Raw genomic sequence first — 14,262 nt, forward strand, 5'->3', positions numbered from 1 at the left:
GAAATTGACTGTTAAAAATGAAATACCCTGTTCTTACAGGTCCTTTCAGTCTTGTTACCTTGATGTAATAAATTACTTAAACATCTCTCTCACTTTCCCCAGCACAGCACCTGGGACATGTAGGTGATTAATTCTTGTTGAGTGAATGAATGAATGAAATGATAGTATGTCCTAGTTTGTTTTCTGATCTTGTAAAATAAGTTGAGAATAATGTGCTGACATATTTGAGGGAATTTTTTGATGACATTGAATATTTATAAAATATTTCATGACCTGTGAAGCAATATCTAAGGTTTAATATCAATGTTATAATAATTCTGAGAAGGGAATAAAATGCTGTAAATATATCGAAATTTGCTATTTCTTTTATTACTTTAGATAAACTATGTGGTAGTATCTTAAGAAATTATAGCAGATCATGTCAGTCATTTAAAATATTTATTTTGAACGTATTTAATAATTTTTGAACCAGAATGAGGCGCCAAATTATACTAAATTATCTGTGGATTTAAAAACTTTAATAGAAAAGGAAAATAGGATGTGCTAGTGATACATGTATTTTACAATTCACATTTATTATATAATAAGCTACATGACGTTCTAACAACTACAAATATTATAATGATTTTGGTGTCTAGACTAGTCTCTATCATCCCACAGGTCTTAAAGTTCTTAACAGAAAAGAATCTTTAGTAAACGTATGCATCTAAGCTCAGTTTAAGTCAATTTAATGAGATTTATTGAATTTTGTGCCCAGCGCTGTTCTGTTTGTGCAGACTCTAGTTGTCTGTAAATTGTGTCCTACTGAGTACACCAGGGAAAAAAAAGAAATAAGGAACAACAGATCCAACTAGCCCATTTGCTTAGGCTCTAGAGGAAGAGAGCAGGGAGGAGGCAGGAGAGGAAGCGGTACCTCTCCTATTTGCTGCTCCCCTGGGAAGAGGCTAATAATCCTTATGGGGGTTCAACTTTGCCATTCTGTGTTGATTCATTTTCTTAAGTGCAGATGTACTGTATTATCTTCCTAGGGCTGCTGCAACAAAGTACCAAACTTGCTAGCTTAAAACAACAGAAATTTATTCTATCATAGTTCTGGAAGCTGTGAGTGCAAAGTCAAGGCGTCAGAAGAGCCATGTTCTTCTCTCTGAAGGCTCTAGGGAGGATCCTTCTTTGCCTCCTTCTAGCTTCTGGTGGTTGCTGGCAATCCTTGGCATGTAGATGCATCGTTCCCATTTCTGTCTCTGTCTTCACATGGCCTTCTCCACTGTGTGTCTGTGTCTCTCCTCTTCTTATAAGGACATCAGTTCTTATGCCCACCCTAATCCAGTATAACTTCATCTTAACTATTTACATCTGCAAAGACTTAGTCCCAAATAAGGTACATTCATAGGTACCCGAGGTTGGGACTTGCACATAGCTTTTTTGGGGAACACAATTCAACTCACAATACATATCAGCAATATTTCTTTCCAAGAGTGGAAAATAGCACCAGATTTTCAATAAACGCAAGGAGTACTATCTATCTTGTTTATAATCCTTACTTATAACCTAAATCCAGTGCTAAATTGCATGTAGCAGATAGCCTTAAAACGTGTTTAAAGAGACTTTGGAATATAGGAGCATTTTAGAAGTCAGATAATCAAATAATGAAATAATGAATAGAGAGGTGACAAAGAGGGCTTAATCTCCTTCTTGTGATGAATTCACTGACCTGAGATGAAACACATAAGCACTAAATCAGCCTCTGCAAACAGTGGAATTTTCAAATGTATTTTCACTGAGGATATGTCCAATGAATACAGTGATAGCAAACAACATCATTTATTGTTGAGAAAAGAATAAATAGGTCACAATTTAATGGATACGCAAATTAGATTTCCCTGCAATATTCAGAAAATGGATACAAAAAATTTGATTTTGCTTCAACTTCGTCTACAGTTAAGCCATTTATTGATTCTTGCAACCCTAGTAACTCTCTCAGTATTAAGATCAAATGCATAATAAACTGGTCCGCTGAAGAAAAGAAAGAAGTCTGTAAAAAAAAAAAGAGATAATATACTGAATTAGCTTGTCGAAGTAAGATCTCAGATGTTTTCAATTAAAAAGACCCCACTCCAGTCCCAATATAACATTCAAATGCAAATGTGCTATTTAAAAAAATTAAACAAATTTATTAATAGTTCTTTTCCACTTACGATCTTGCTGGAAAACTGCATCAATTCTGCTTCCTATTCCTGGAAAGGTAGTTGCTATGCTTTGGGGATAACCTGCTTCCATGAATCGTCTTTGGTTATCATATCTGATGAGAAAAAAATATTCTGTATTTTAAGACAAATACAGTCTATGATGATCACAGTTTTCTTTAAATTGCATATACTTTACAAAGTGCTTTCACACATGTTTTCTCACTCAGTCTTCACAACGTCCTATGTACTGGGACTAAGAATGGTTAACTTCTCTACCTAAGGGTCCATTTATACATTTATAAAATATATGAGTATCAGCAATGCTAAAATAGGCTTCTGGTTGCTGGTGCAGTGTTATTTTCAGGAAGAAGAGCTTATATTTTCTAAGGCTTTTACTTAATTGGTACATAGTGTCTCTCTCTCTCTCTCTCTCTCTCTCTGAGTAAATGTAAATAATAAGTCCAACTTGGACATCAAATTCTGTAGGCTATCTGGATAACATTTACTTGAGAGTATTGGAATTTAACTCATAAATGAGAATTAGCCTCTTTGCATCCTACTCTAGTGCTTTATTAAGGTTTGCTCTGTTCCATGATAGAGAATCCTCAATACCATCGTGCAGGCATTTTAATTTTATAAAAATGAAAGTTTCAAAAGCCATAACAACGTCAATCATCTTGTGAAAAAGAATGCCTATAAAGACCACCTATATTTTTAAAACCTTCAGAAGCCTGATTATTAGTGGTTTGTAGATAGGGTAAAGCAAGATGGGTTTCAACCTCTAACTAAAAAAATAGTTTACCTTACCTCCAGAATTGATCATTTACAAAGAAGTATGTTTTACTCCTATAGGAAACAGCTGCATCAATTGCTTGGACACTGCTTGGGAAGCCGTAGTTTGATATGTCCTTGGGATAACCTTGCTGAATGTCATAGCCATTCAGAGCCCAGTATTGGTTGCCTGCCAATGATTCAGGTTATATGTTAGATAAAGTTTTTCCACTCCTACAAAACGTGTACCACTTCTTAGTTTTTGCACAAATTTGTCAGAGAAATGAAAACAGAAAAAATAGCGTTTAAAAGATAGAGGTGGTAGTTAAATTCATTGGGGTATGATGGCCCTCGTGGTTCCCTAGCACCCGCACAAAATTCAGACTTCTTAGCTTGACATTCAGGGCCCCATAATTGGATATCTGATCTCATGTGACTTCTATACAGAGATTAAATTACAGCCTTGGGGAATCTTGGAAAATTATGTCTGGGATGAGGGTGGAGGAAGACCAAAGGTGGTCTAATATGGTTTTCTCATCTTGTAGATGAGAAACCGAGGCCTGAGGGTATAATCTGCTTAGGTTCACATACCATTTCATGGCAGAGATGGGACCCGACCCAGGTCTCTTGACAAAACCCTGGCCGGCGTAACACTCTCTCACTGGCTCACCTCCTCTGAACCCAGAAGGGACCACAAAGAAGTCCTTTCCCTCCATTTAAAATCCACTAAAATAAGATGAAAACCATAGGCAGTTACCTTTAAATAGGAAAATTAGGTCCCTGTCAAAATCCTCATAAGCCGCCTGTATACCATTTGGCAAGGATGGCCAGAACAGAGAAATGAAATTGAGTTCGACTGTTGGCAGTTGGGGATGCCTTCTCCAAAAGTACCTAATGGAACACAGGAGAGAAAACCACATACACAGTTGTCTAAGTAGGCAGCTTCTGTGAGTCTTGGGCTAATACTGGCCCTTATAAGATTGCTGGGAGGATATGACAATATAGTGAACGCATAGTTTCTAGCACAGTAACCAACATATAGCCATGCTTTATGGTGATATTGTCCATATGTTAAGTACTTTACAGTTTTCAAAGGATGTCAAAGAAGTGACCTTATTTGGTTATATTTTGCACTGTCACCTCCTCACACATTGACAAGTCTTATTTTATTAGTCTCTTTGATTACTGCTCCTACAAAACGATGAGACTATTTAGAATATTCTAGCAAAAGCAATACAAGCACACGCAGCCTGTGATTACACAATCACAAAAAAGCCACTGGAAAATTGAAAAATTTAATCAGTTAGATGATTTGTCCTACAGCTTATTAAGTGATCATTTTCATTTACTTGACTGAATTTGAGTGGAACTGAATGCTCTTTTGGTGTCAGATAAACCCAGCTATGGGGCTCCTAAGCAGCTAGAGTCCACATTTGCTTACATCTGATATCACAAACATCTGAATGTTTATGAATGTTTTAGTTTTTTCTTTTCTTTTCATGGATGTTTTTAGTTATGCAGAAAACACTGTAAATTCCAATGAGATGCATGTGCATGGAATTCAAAAGGAAAATCTGAGTGATGTGTGATATGTTACTTAATTAGAATCCAGTTTTAAGTTATGCCAGTAAAATAAGTCAAACGAAGGAATAGTTCAATCTTATACTCGTTTTTAAAGAAAAGTATTTCTCCGCGGAGTGTGACGATAGCATCAAATGTCAGTCTGGGGTCACAGGCGGTGGGCGCGGTTGATCCAGTTGGTTGGATAGGGTCATTTGAAGGTCCTGAAAAAAAAAAAAAAAAACAGTCCAGTGTGACTCAGTGTACTTCAGACCCTGCTCAGGATGGTGTAGCGTCTTCACCTGAAGAGAAATTCTACCAGACTATCATCCCACAAGGCATTAAAGTAACTGTACATTTGGCCCACTTACAGTTTTTGTTTTTTTAAAAATAAGAGTAATGGTGATTTTCAGGGACAGTTCCAGGTTAAGTTGCGAAGTAAAGAAATTTGCATTCTATGCTTCCTCCCTCTTTAAAATCCTAATTCCATCCTTCTCCCTCATCTTGGTTCTTCTGTGTTGTGGTCACTCACTATCCACTTCCTCCTTCCACTAAAATCCACCTTCAGGAAAGGAGTTCATATCAGTCTTTTACCCCACAGCATAAATCTAAGTCAAAGTTTAGCAATATTTTCTTCTATAAGTATTTGTATTTAAATGTGTTTTCTCATTGCAGAATGAAGGGCTATCCTAACAGTTAAGAAAATTTAAAACATGGGTTAAGCAAGGGAAGGAGATGTTTTGAGGAGAAAAGGAGTTGAGGAGTAGAGGCAGTTAGACTAAGTCTTGTCATTCCTGAAAATCCTACTGTCATGAAAAAATTCCCTAGTTGTGGTACCCTGGCATGCTTGGTTTTATAATGCTGTCCCACCAGAGAGAGGAGCATGCCTTTTCCAATTCCATTCCACTCCACTCTTTTCCATTCTCTTTCCTTCCCTTCCCTTCAACACTTTTAGAGTCACAAACTTCTTCTGTGGTTTCCTGTTCTTACTCACAGCCACTAGGAGGCAGAAGGGCAAGAGGGAGGAGAGGTGCAGTGGTCTTACCCAGAAAGTACTTATAACAGGGCCGAAGGCCTCTATATCCCTCCTTGAAAAGTTTCTCTTTCTCTCCATACTCCAAATTTCCATTCCTCACCTTCCCCGACAGACAACAATCTTAATGTGATCAATATATATCTTTTTGTTAGCATGTTTCTTGAAAATGCCAAGTTTTGTCTATATGCATTTGTAATTTATGTAGATTCATATATTTTGTAATTTAATTTACATACTGTGTAATATGTATCATTCTTCTTCATGAAGCACAATGTTTTAAAGACCCTTCTATGTTGTTGTCATATGTACTTCTAATTCAGAATTTCTAACTGCTGCATATTACTCCATGGTGTGCATCCACCACATTTTACCTGTATACTCTCCTCCTGATAGACTCGCAGGTGCGCTCCAACTACCACCACCATAGACAAGAATGCCATGAACATGCTTGACATGCCCAGGTCTCCCCATGCACTGCAGTGTTCTTCAGATGACCTTACCATAGATGGCCTGAATGCCATTGATGTCATCCTGAGAGAGCAAGTAGGTGCTGGGTTCCCTGTAAGCGTAGGTGGGATACATCAAGGCAGCAGGGTTTGTGGAGTGAGCGAGCCCCAAGGAATGGCCAAATTCATGGGCAGCAACAATAAACAAGTTGTAATCTGAAATGCAAGCATGTGTGGTGAATGGCTCTGAGTAGAATCAAGGGTGGTGGAAATATGATCTCAAGGAATGCAGCTTCCAAGCCAAAACTGCCCTGGGGAAACAGCCCTTCCCCTGCCTTTTACATTTTCCCTTCAGGTACCTGGAGAAATGGAGATTGGAAAGAATCAAGATAGGAGTTATAAATTGAGATTAGGTGAATATGAGATTCTCATCAAATCTTAGAAGGAAGTAAAGCTGCCTTCATTCTGATTCCCATATGTCATGGATGTTGACTTGAGGCTTAGAGAAACGATGGCAGAGCCATCACAGGTCTTGTGACTTTCAGAAGCCCTCTCCTCCTGTGCACCCACATATACCCCTCTCCAATCTCCCAGGCCCTCAGCCCCATTAGTAAAGTCTCAGTGAACAGGTAGTCAGAAAAGAAGCCTACCAGGCAGCGGGGTAGCCTCAGATGCAGAGCCAACTCACTGACTCCGTAATCACCCATTGCCTAGCACCAGCTTTTCCCTGATCCTGAGCTTTCCAAGCAGCTCCAGGAACTCCACCAGAAAGAGACAAATCCTGCCTCTTATCCTTCCCTTCCCTCATCTTTTAATTCCCGCAAGCAGAGTGCCTTTCACAAGTGGGAACATAAAAACTTCCAAGACTTGCACTTCCTATCAAATAAAGTCCAAGACTTCTCCACTTGGCTCCAGCAGACATTTGTGGGCTTGACATTTTACGTGAATCCTTCACTCCAGCCAGTTTGTGTGCCATCTTACAAACACATTTTTTATTTCCCTACATGCCAACTTTAAAAACATAATTATAGTTGCAGAGCACTTTCTATAAGCTAGGAAGTGTAATATTATTTAAGCCTCCAACATTTTGATGAAGTATTGTTAGAAATATTCTTAAAGTAAAGGAACTGAAGCCCACAGATTTTATTATTGGTCTTGCAACTAGTGGGTGGTAGAGCCAGGGTAGAACCCGGATATGATCGCAAGACCCTTGCTCTTACCACAACATCCAACTTCCTTGGGATAATTAGCCTAGTAAAATTCTACCCAAGCTCCAAGAATTGCTTTCTCAATCATCACACATCCTTCCATTTTTGCATTCATAAATGCATTTTGAAAACCATCTTTGAGTGCCTGGAGTATTAGGCGAGGGGCTCTGGGGGAATTGTGATGCATAGTCTGGAAAGCAAGATGTGTGCAAACAACTTGAATGTATAGAACAATGAGGAGAACAGTTAGAGAAGGAGAAACAAAGTCTGCTAGGATTCTGAGGAGGAGGCCTCATTTCCAGCTGAAAGAAAAGACAGGGAGCAGCATGCCACACAGCATGGAAAAAGATTTTGAAAGGTGGGGATTGGGGTGTGCGGAAGGGTATTTAGGAAGAGGATAATGTGGACAAATGTAGGGAAATTGGAAAGGACATGGGGTGTTTCAGGAACAGTGAACATGTAATGTGACTAGTGTAAATCAAATATGAAGACAAGTCATGAAAGATGAGATTGGAAAGTCACCAAGAGCCTTCAATGCCGAGTGAAGGTATTTGGACTTTATTTCACCCAGAAAATGTAAACACTGGAAGTTTCAAGCAGGAGAGTAATGTAATCCGAGATGGGCTTTCCAAAGACAAACTTTGCTGCAGTGTTGGGAAAAATTAGAGGAAGCAGAGATTGAAGGTGAACAGTCCAGGTGGGAATCTGGATCATTTAGTTCAGGTAAGAGGGTAATGACTGTCTGAACTAGTGGGGAGGGCAAGAGGAATGCAAAGTAGTGGAGCGTGTTATTTATTTTCTGGTACACATTGCTAGGAGCTATGTGTAGGGACTTAGGTAGAATAAATACTCACAAAAGATATGTTGAGAAAATGGTGGGAGGAACAGGTCTCAAGGAAAGAAAAAAGATGCCTTTCCTATTATTTTCTAAAAAGTGTTCTGTGGTGTATTGTTACCCCATGGCCTTGTGAATTACCATGTGGTCTGGATATACCAGTCCTTATCCTCAATTCTTCCCTTCAGATGGTCCAACTCTTATTATTCTGAGTCTTCTCCTAAAAGGCGTGGTTGGCATACCATTGAAAAAGAGCTCCATGAAGGTGAAATAACTAGATGAAAAAAAAATGGCTGCTCTTCTAAGCAGGACAGTTTCCTAAATCAACTCAATTATTTCTGAATTTCCAAAAATAGAGACCGTTTTCAAACATCATTAAATTTTAGAATATTAAAAAATGTATACTTTAAAGCAATGGTCAACAGACTTCTTCTGTAAAGATCCAGATAGTAAATATTTTAGGCTTTGTGAGCCATACCGTCTTTGTTGCAACTACTCGGCTTTGTTATAGCAGCATAAAAACAGCTATAGATGACACATAAACAAATAAGTGTGGCCCTTTTACGATAAAACTTTATTTATACAAACAGAACCAGGCAGGATTTAGCCATGGGCTGTAGCTTTCTGATTCTTGCCCTAGGAAGCAAGGTCAGTAATTAGCTTCAGGATTCTTTTAAACTTAAACTGACTCAGTATCTTGAGGTAGCAAAAATTTTAAATGGTCAGTTTGTGTGAGTTTGAAATGTTACAATAACTTGGATGTGTGTGTGTGTGTGTGTATGTGTGTGTGGAGGGGGTATTCTAATGTGGCAAAGGTTCATTCAGAATCTGCATGTGGACATAACCTTGTTAACTTACTTGTTCTGTTGTCGGTCCATGTTTCTGCTGCATCAAAATGAGCATCTCCTCCAATACCTGGGCCTGGCTGAAAGGCATGAGCAAGGATTCCATTGGGTCCATCAAATGGAGAATTGTCACCATGATCTGAAATAAAACAATTTGTATTAGGCCCTTGCCGTGTCTCAGGTTAACCAGGGAAAGCAAAATTGAGCGGGACTGCTTCGAGCCTACCTCCTTGGTAAAAAGCAATCATGATGTCTGCTTCTCCCTGTGAGATCTTCTTGAACTTCAGGGGTGATGCTCCACTCCACTCTTTAAAGGCACGCTCAAAAGCTCTTTCAACATCAGCCCTTAGCAGCAAGTGTGGGGTATAGTTAATAATCCTTCAAAATGAGAAGATGTGTGGAGGGTTCATTACTATTCAGAACAGCAGTCTATCAACTGATTGAGTTACTCTGTTTTGGAGTGAGTTGCATACATGAAGTGTTACCACTAGAGAGAGTATAAGGAAGGAGTGCGGGACTCGGGGTTGAAGACAGATGTGGGTTCTAGAGAAATTACTACATGTCTTTAAACTCAGTATCCTTATTCATGAAATGAGGATAGTAAAATAGTATCCCTCTCAGAGGGTTGTTGTGGGGATTAAATACACGTGAAGTATTTAGTTCATACTTGGCAAATAGTAGTATTCAACAAATATTGGGTATCATTATCATCAACAGGAGGCATGCAAGGTGGGGCTAGATTCTCTAGAGCAGTGATTAAGCCTAACACTGCCATCATCCTCTTTAGATTGTTAGAGAAGGAAGACAAAAGCGGCAGGCTTTGGAGTGAAAAGAATCATGGGATTTTTACCCTTTCATTCTCAGACTCATTCACCAGAATCTAAACTATAAAGGCAGGGATTTTTATTTGTCTTTGCTGTATCCCAAGTCCTGGAACATTGTCTGGCACATCATAAAAGCTCAAAAATACTGGTCGAATGAATGAATTCTGAAACCCTAGAAATATCACCTGTAGGTCAGGTTATTTCGTTCCCACTTGGGGTTCCCTGGGGTTATCATAAACTCTCCAGTGTCAGGCACTCCACAGCGAGGTTTCTGCATCATTTCCAGAGTTTCCTCATTTGGCTTCCCTGTCACATTCAACCCAAAGAATCGTTGCATTTCTTTAAGCTTTTCAACAACCATGCTAGTGCTGTTCTTCCTTGCAGCCTGATATCCTTTCCTTGGTAATTGGTAGAAATTTTCAAGGTAATTCTGGATAAAGACAAACATATAAGGAAACTTGCTGTGAAATTACCTTCAGTTCTCTGGGCATTTTGCATTCCTTTCTAAGTTTCTGCAGAGGTCAAACCCGGGCTACTAACCTGATAGCCGCAGGAACAAAACACAAATTGCCAGGTTGACTTTGAGAGAACGGTGCCTATTGGAAAGAACAGCCCCTGCCCAGTGCCCCACTTAATGTTTATGCATAAAAATGGCTATTTCATAAGGGATGAGGCCCAAGTCCTCAAGCAAAATGCTAGTATACAGTCAGGAGACTGTCTTCTTATTTTTATTGAAAAAAATAGCATTAGCATTTATTGACTTCTTGAGGTATTAGTTGCATCAATGCAGATTCTCTCTTTTAATCCTCTTTTCACTATTGTATTACTCATCCTCAGGAAGAAATGGAGGTGCAGAGAAGGAAGGAACTTGCCAAGATGACAATTCAGGTCCCAAGTCACCATGCTGCTTCTCAAATGAAAACTGACAATTTTAAAAGCAGAACTCCAGATATGATTCAGGGCAATAGCAGTATCACTGACATGAGCATTTTATCTACCACAGTCACTCTTTGGAAGGGGCCAACACTCCTGAGGGGGTAAAGGTTCTCGGGGGGTTTAAGCCAACTGTAAGACTTCTTTCTCTTACCTTGAGCAGCCTGTGAACGCCTGAAACTTTGCAAGTGACACGGGACCGAGCACTTCTGTGCTCACACAGCTTTTGGGATCAGATAGGTTTGGGTTCAAATCTTGGCTCTGCCACAGATTGACTATGAGTCCTTGGACATATCACTTAACTGACTTAAGATTTACTTTAGTCTCTAAAGTGGAATAATAATACCCCCTTCACAGGGTTGTGAGGATGAAAGGAGATGTTTGTGAAATGGTTAGCAGGGTGCCTGTTGCAGAGTAAGCACTTAGCTATTAGCTGTTAGCCTAGGGGTTACTATTACCATTGAAAGAGACTTAAAAAAATAAGTAAAAGAAAAAGCAACAAGAATAATGCTTTTCTAAAACTGTAATACTAAAAACATTATGCTTGACAAATTGGTGATAACATTCCCTTGTGTTTCTTAAAAATGTAGGCTGACTTTCACACTGTGAAACAATGGAAAAATATTGGTTTTGCTTTTTTAGCACTTCCATGTTTATAAACAGCTCCATAGTCTGATGTTAGGAAATCTGGGTACACTATGGACTTATACTGTCCCATCCTCATGCTCTCTTCTACACCTGGGAGTTTTGGCTGCAAAGATAAGTCCATATAGAAAGCATCACACGTGTAGTAACTGGGTTGCAGATATACTGAAAGGGAAAATCCTAGGTAAGTGAGAAAGAAAATAATTTAGTTTTGTAATTAAAACCATTTCTCCTAAAAGGCTTCCCGAGCTGGAAGCTCAGCAGCAGTATTTTCCCAGGTTTTGAAGAGCCTGGCTTGTTCTCATGCCTGGCCTTTAGAGGGCCCAGCTCAGAACCTTCCAAATCACTGAAACGAGACATTCAACCTCAAATCATCGAGAGAATTTCTTTCAGTCCATTTTAACTAAAAAGAGAAAGCAACCCACACAATTTTCTAATAACCAGCAAATCAACAGCCCACCAACTGATGGTCAATTTACCTGAACAATTTTTGCCTTCTTCTCTTCTGGGGATTCGGGAGGTACTGGAAAGGCCTTGGAAAGCTGTATGGGGAGTAGGAGCAGGAGTGGAAGCGTCTTCAGACTGAACATGGCCTTTTCCTCAAACACTGCCTCTCCTGGCCTTCCTCTCTGCCCCTCTGAGTAGGGACCTTGCCCTGGTGGGTGCCCTGAGGTTCGCTGCATCATGTGTCTCTCTTCTGGTCCCTTATAAAGCCATGTCTTAAACAATTGCCACATCAGGAAGGTGAAGCAACACAGGTCAATTACACTCTGAAAATTTTGCAATGTTATCAGTGATTTAGTACCCAAAAATGGACGAGTCTTTCAACAGAAAAAAAGTGCAATCTGCTACTCTTTGCTTTTGGGGTTTTTAGATATTTACTTTTGTGAAACTGTCTGGTCAAGGAAAAGGAGTAGGAGGCTAATCCTGAAGTTAATGAACAGTAGTCATCCATGGGTTTACATTTTCAGGGTAGGTAAGATGCCTCGGCTGTGTTAATTTATGCAAGGGAATATTGTTAGATTAGTGGGAGGGGTCTTGGGACCAAGAAGCCCAACTAGAGAATCTCTGTACTTACCCACCTTGCTGTGTGCGAGGAGAGGGTGTGCCTGCATGCACTGTGACAAAGCAGGATTTGTATGGGGTTCCTGGAGCAGCTTCTGGAAGATGGCATTTTGGCATCAAAGTATTAGAAAATCCCCAATCTGCAGGCCGGATTTTCCACAGGAAAGACAAAGAAAGCAATAGTGATGATGATAATAAACATTTGCTGAATATTCATTATGTCCCAGACACATATGGTGTGTACGTATAGATGTATATGCACACACATGTATATTACCTCAGTCCATCCTCACATGGCCTTGGGGGTAGAGGCTATTACTATCTGCATTTTGCAGATGAAATCAAATCCAGAGAAGTGAGATGACTTATACAAGTCACATGGTAAATTTGTGGAGGGGCCAGGCTTCAATCGCATTTGGTATGTTTAGAGAGACTAGCTGGCAGCTCCTCCATCAGGCTGTTTTGTAGTCTCCCACTCGAGTGCCCGGCTGGCCCAGAGTGGAGCAGTAGCTCCAGGCCTGCAAGAACTGGGACGCCTTGGCTTGTGTTCCTGGAGAAGGAGACAAAGGAGAGGAAGAATGAGATGTCATATACTCCCCAGGGAGAAAGATGCTGAGAGGATTTTAAGACAATGTGGCTACATAGGGGGTTGTATTGGTCAGGGGCCCATGGGCATGCTTTTCAAATCATGTTACCTGGTCTCACTTCTTCTGACTCTACCTGCGTGTAGATTATGTTACCACACAGTCTTTGTATATATTCATGTATATGTATTTGTATATGAGGGCAGGTATTGTTGTGTATAAATGTCTATATCAAAATATATGAAGTATAATATCTGTTAATACATAAATAATGTCCCTATTTGGGATGCTGTGGTTAAGTACTTCAGTTTCCTCCTGATGTTTCTTATGAGCTTTGTAAACAATGCAAAGAAATGTGTCTTGGGTTAGAACTTATCTGGACAGCAGATTAATGCTCATGATACAGATTCCTGCATTCACTCAATAAACATTTCCTGCCACCTACCATGCACCAGGTGCTGTGATGTGTGTTAGATTATTGGAGATAAGTTAACAGTGGTTCAGACGAAATGCCGTGGGAGTCTGGAGGAAAGTACAACGGCCAAGGTTGGTGGAATCAAGGAAGGCTTCATGAGGGACATAGAATTTGAACTAGAACTTGAAGAAGTAGAATGTGGACATGCAGAGATGTGGTGATCCATTTCTCGTATGTGTGTTGTGGCAGCTTTGCCCCCCATGTTGTTCAAGCTGTTCTAAGGTCATGATCATGTTAACCCTCCCTGAGTACATGACTTGGTCATGGTATGGCTTCCTCTACATTAAGGCATTAGTGAGAAAACCTTTCCCTACTAATGAGAATGCCCTAACATTGGTCTACCCTATGTTGAGTTATTTTGATGTACAGGCTTGTTTACAAGGTTTATAAACTTACTTTCTTCTGAACATAATGCTAAGTGATTTAAGCAAGAATCCAAAACTTTGGTGAACTCAGTTTTCTGTCATTTGTGTAAATCTTGTGTTAAAAAACAGAATTGTTGGGTATGGATCCCTGACAACAGGTCCAGCCCCAATGTAGGGTGGAGAAGGCCACATTTGTTTTCAGGGCCTCCAATGTCTGCTTTCTGCATCCTTTCTCCACACCTGACCACTGCCCACCTCCATGGTGTCTGTGCCTCATCCCTTCTGGTGCCTGGAACCCAGAATTCTCTCAGGCTCTCTCCACTGGGAAAAACTGCTTCTGGGAAAGGATCAGCTATCAGTCACTCTACACCTCAGTGTGAACCTAGGGTCTTTGTGTCTTTTAAGTCAATTTCTTACCAGAAAAAAACCCAAACAAGCAAGCAAACAAATTTTAAAAAATGAAGGTTTTGTTCCCTATAACATG

The 14,262-nt window shown here is 39.8% G+C and overlaps 1 protein-coding gene across 2 annotated transcripts; it reads right to left on the bottom strand.

The window, feature by feature from the left end:
- Positions 1-486: 486 nt before the first annotated feature.
- Positions 487-11,964, bottom strand: MMP8 (matrix metallopeptidase 8). Of its 2 annotated transcripts, XM_046684684.1 has the most exons (10): positions 11,769-11,964; positions 9,897-10,141; positions 9,114-9,265; positions 8,901-9,026; positions 6,054-6,215; positions 4,624-4,741; positions 3,715-3,848; positions 2,994-3,147; positions 2,196-2,299; positions 491-2,032 (listed from the first exon to the last, which is right to left on the bottom strand). In XM_046684684.1, exons 1-10 carry the CDS (start codon positions 11,877-11,879, stop codon positions 1,923-1,925), a joined length of 1,416 nt encoding a protein of 471 aa, XP_046540640.1. In that variant the 5' UTR covers positions 11,880-11,964; the 3' UTR covers positions 491-1,922. The 2 variants fall into 2 exon arrangements, with proteins under 2 accessions (XP_046540641.1, XP_046540640.1); XM_046684685.1 differs by lacking the exon at positions 6,054-6,215 and having other exon boundaries at positions 487-2,032.
- Positions 11,965-14,262: the final 2,298 nt, after the last annotated feature.

The sequence above is a fragment of the Equus quagga genome, chromosome 14, assembly GCF_021613505.1.
Source record: "Equus quagga isolate Etosha38 chromosome 14, UCLA_HA_Equagga_1.0, whole genome shotgun sequence".
Taxonomy (NCBI): domain Eukaryota; kingdom Metazoa; phylum Chordata; class Mammalia; order Perissodactyla; family Equidae; genus Equus; species Equus quagga.

Bases quoted from the DNA above. Each gene is read 5' to 3' on its own strand.
- MMP8 (XM_046684684.1), bottom strand. From the start codon at position 11,879: ATGTTCAGTCTGAAGACGCTTCCACTCCTGCTCCTACTCCCCATACAG. The intron at 10,142-11,768 runs GTAAATTGACCA...GTCTTTATCCAG, and splicing joins AGAAGGCAAAAATTGTTCAG to AATTACCTTGAAAATTTCTA. The intron at 9,027-9,113 runs GTAGGCTCGAAG...GTTTTATTTCAG, and splicing joins GATTGCTTTTTACCAAGGAG to ATCATGGTGACAATTCTCCA.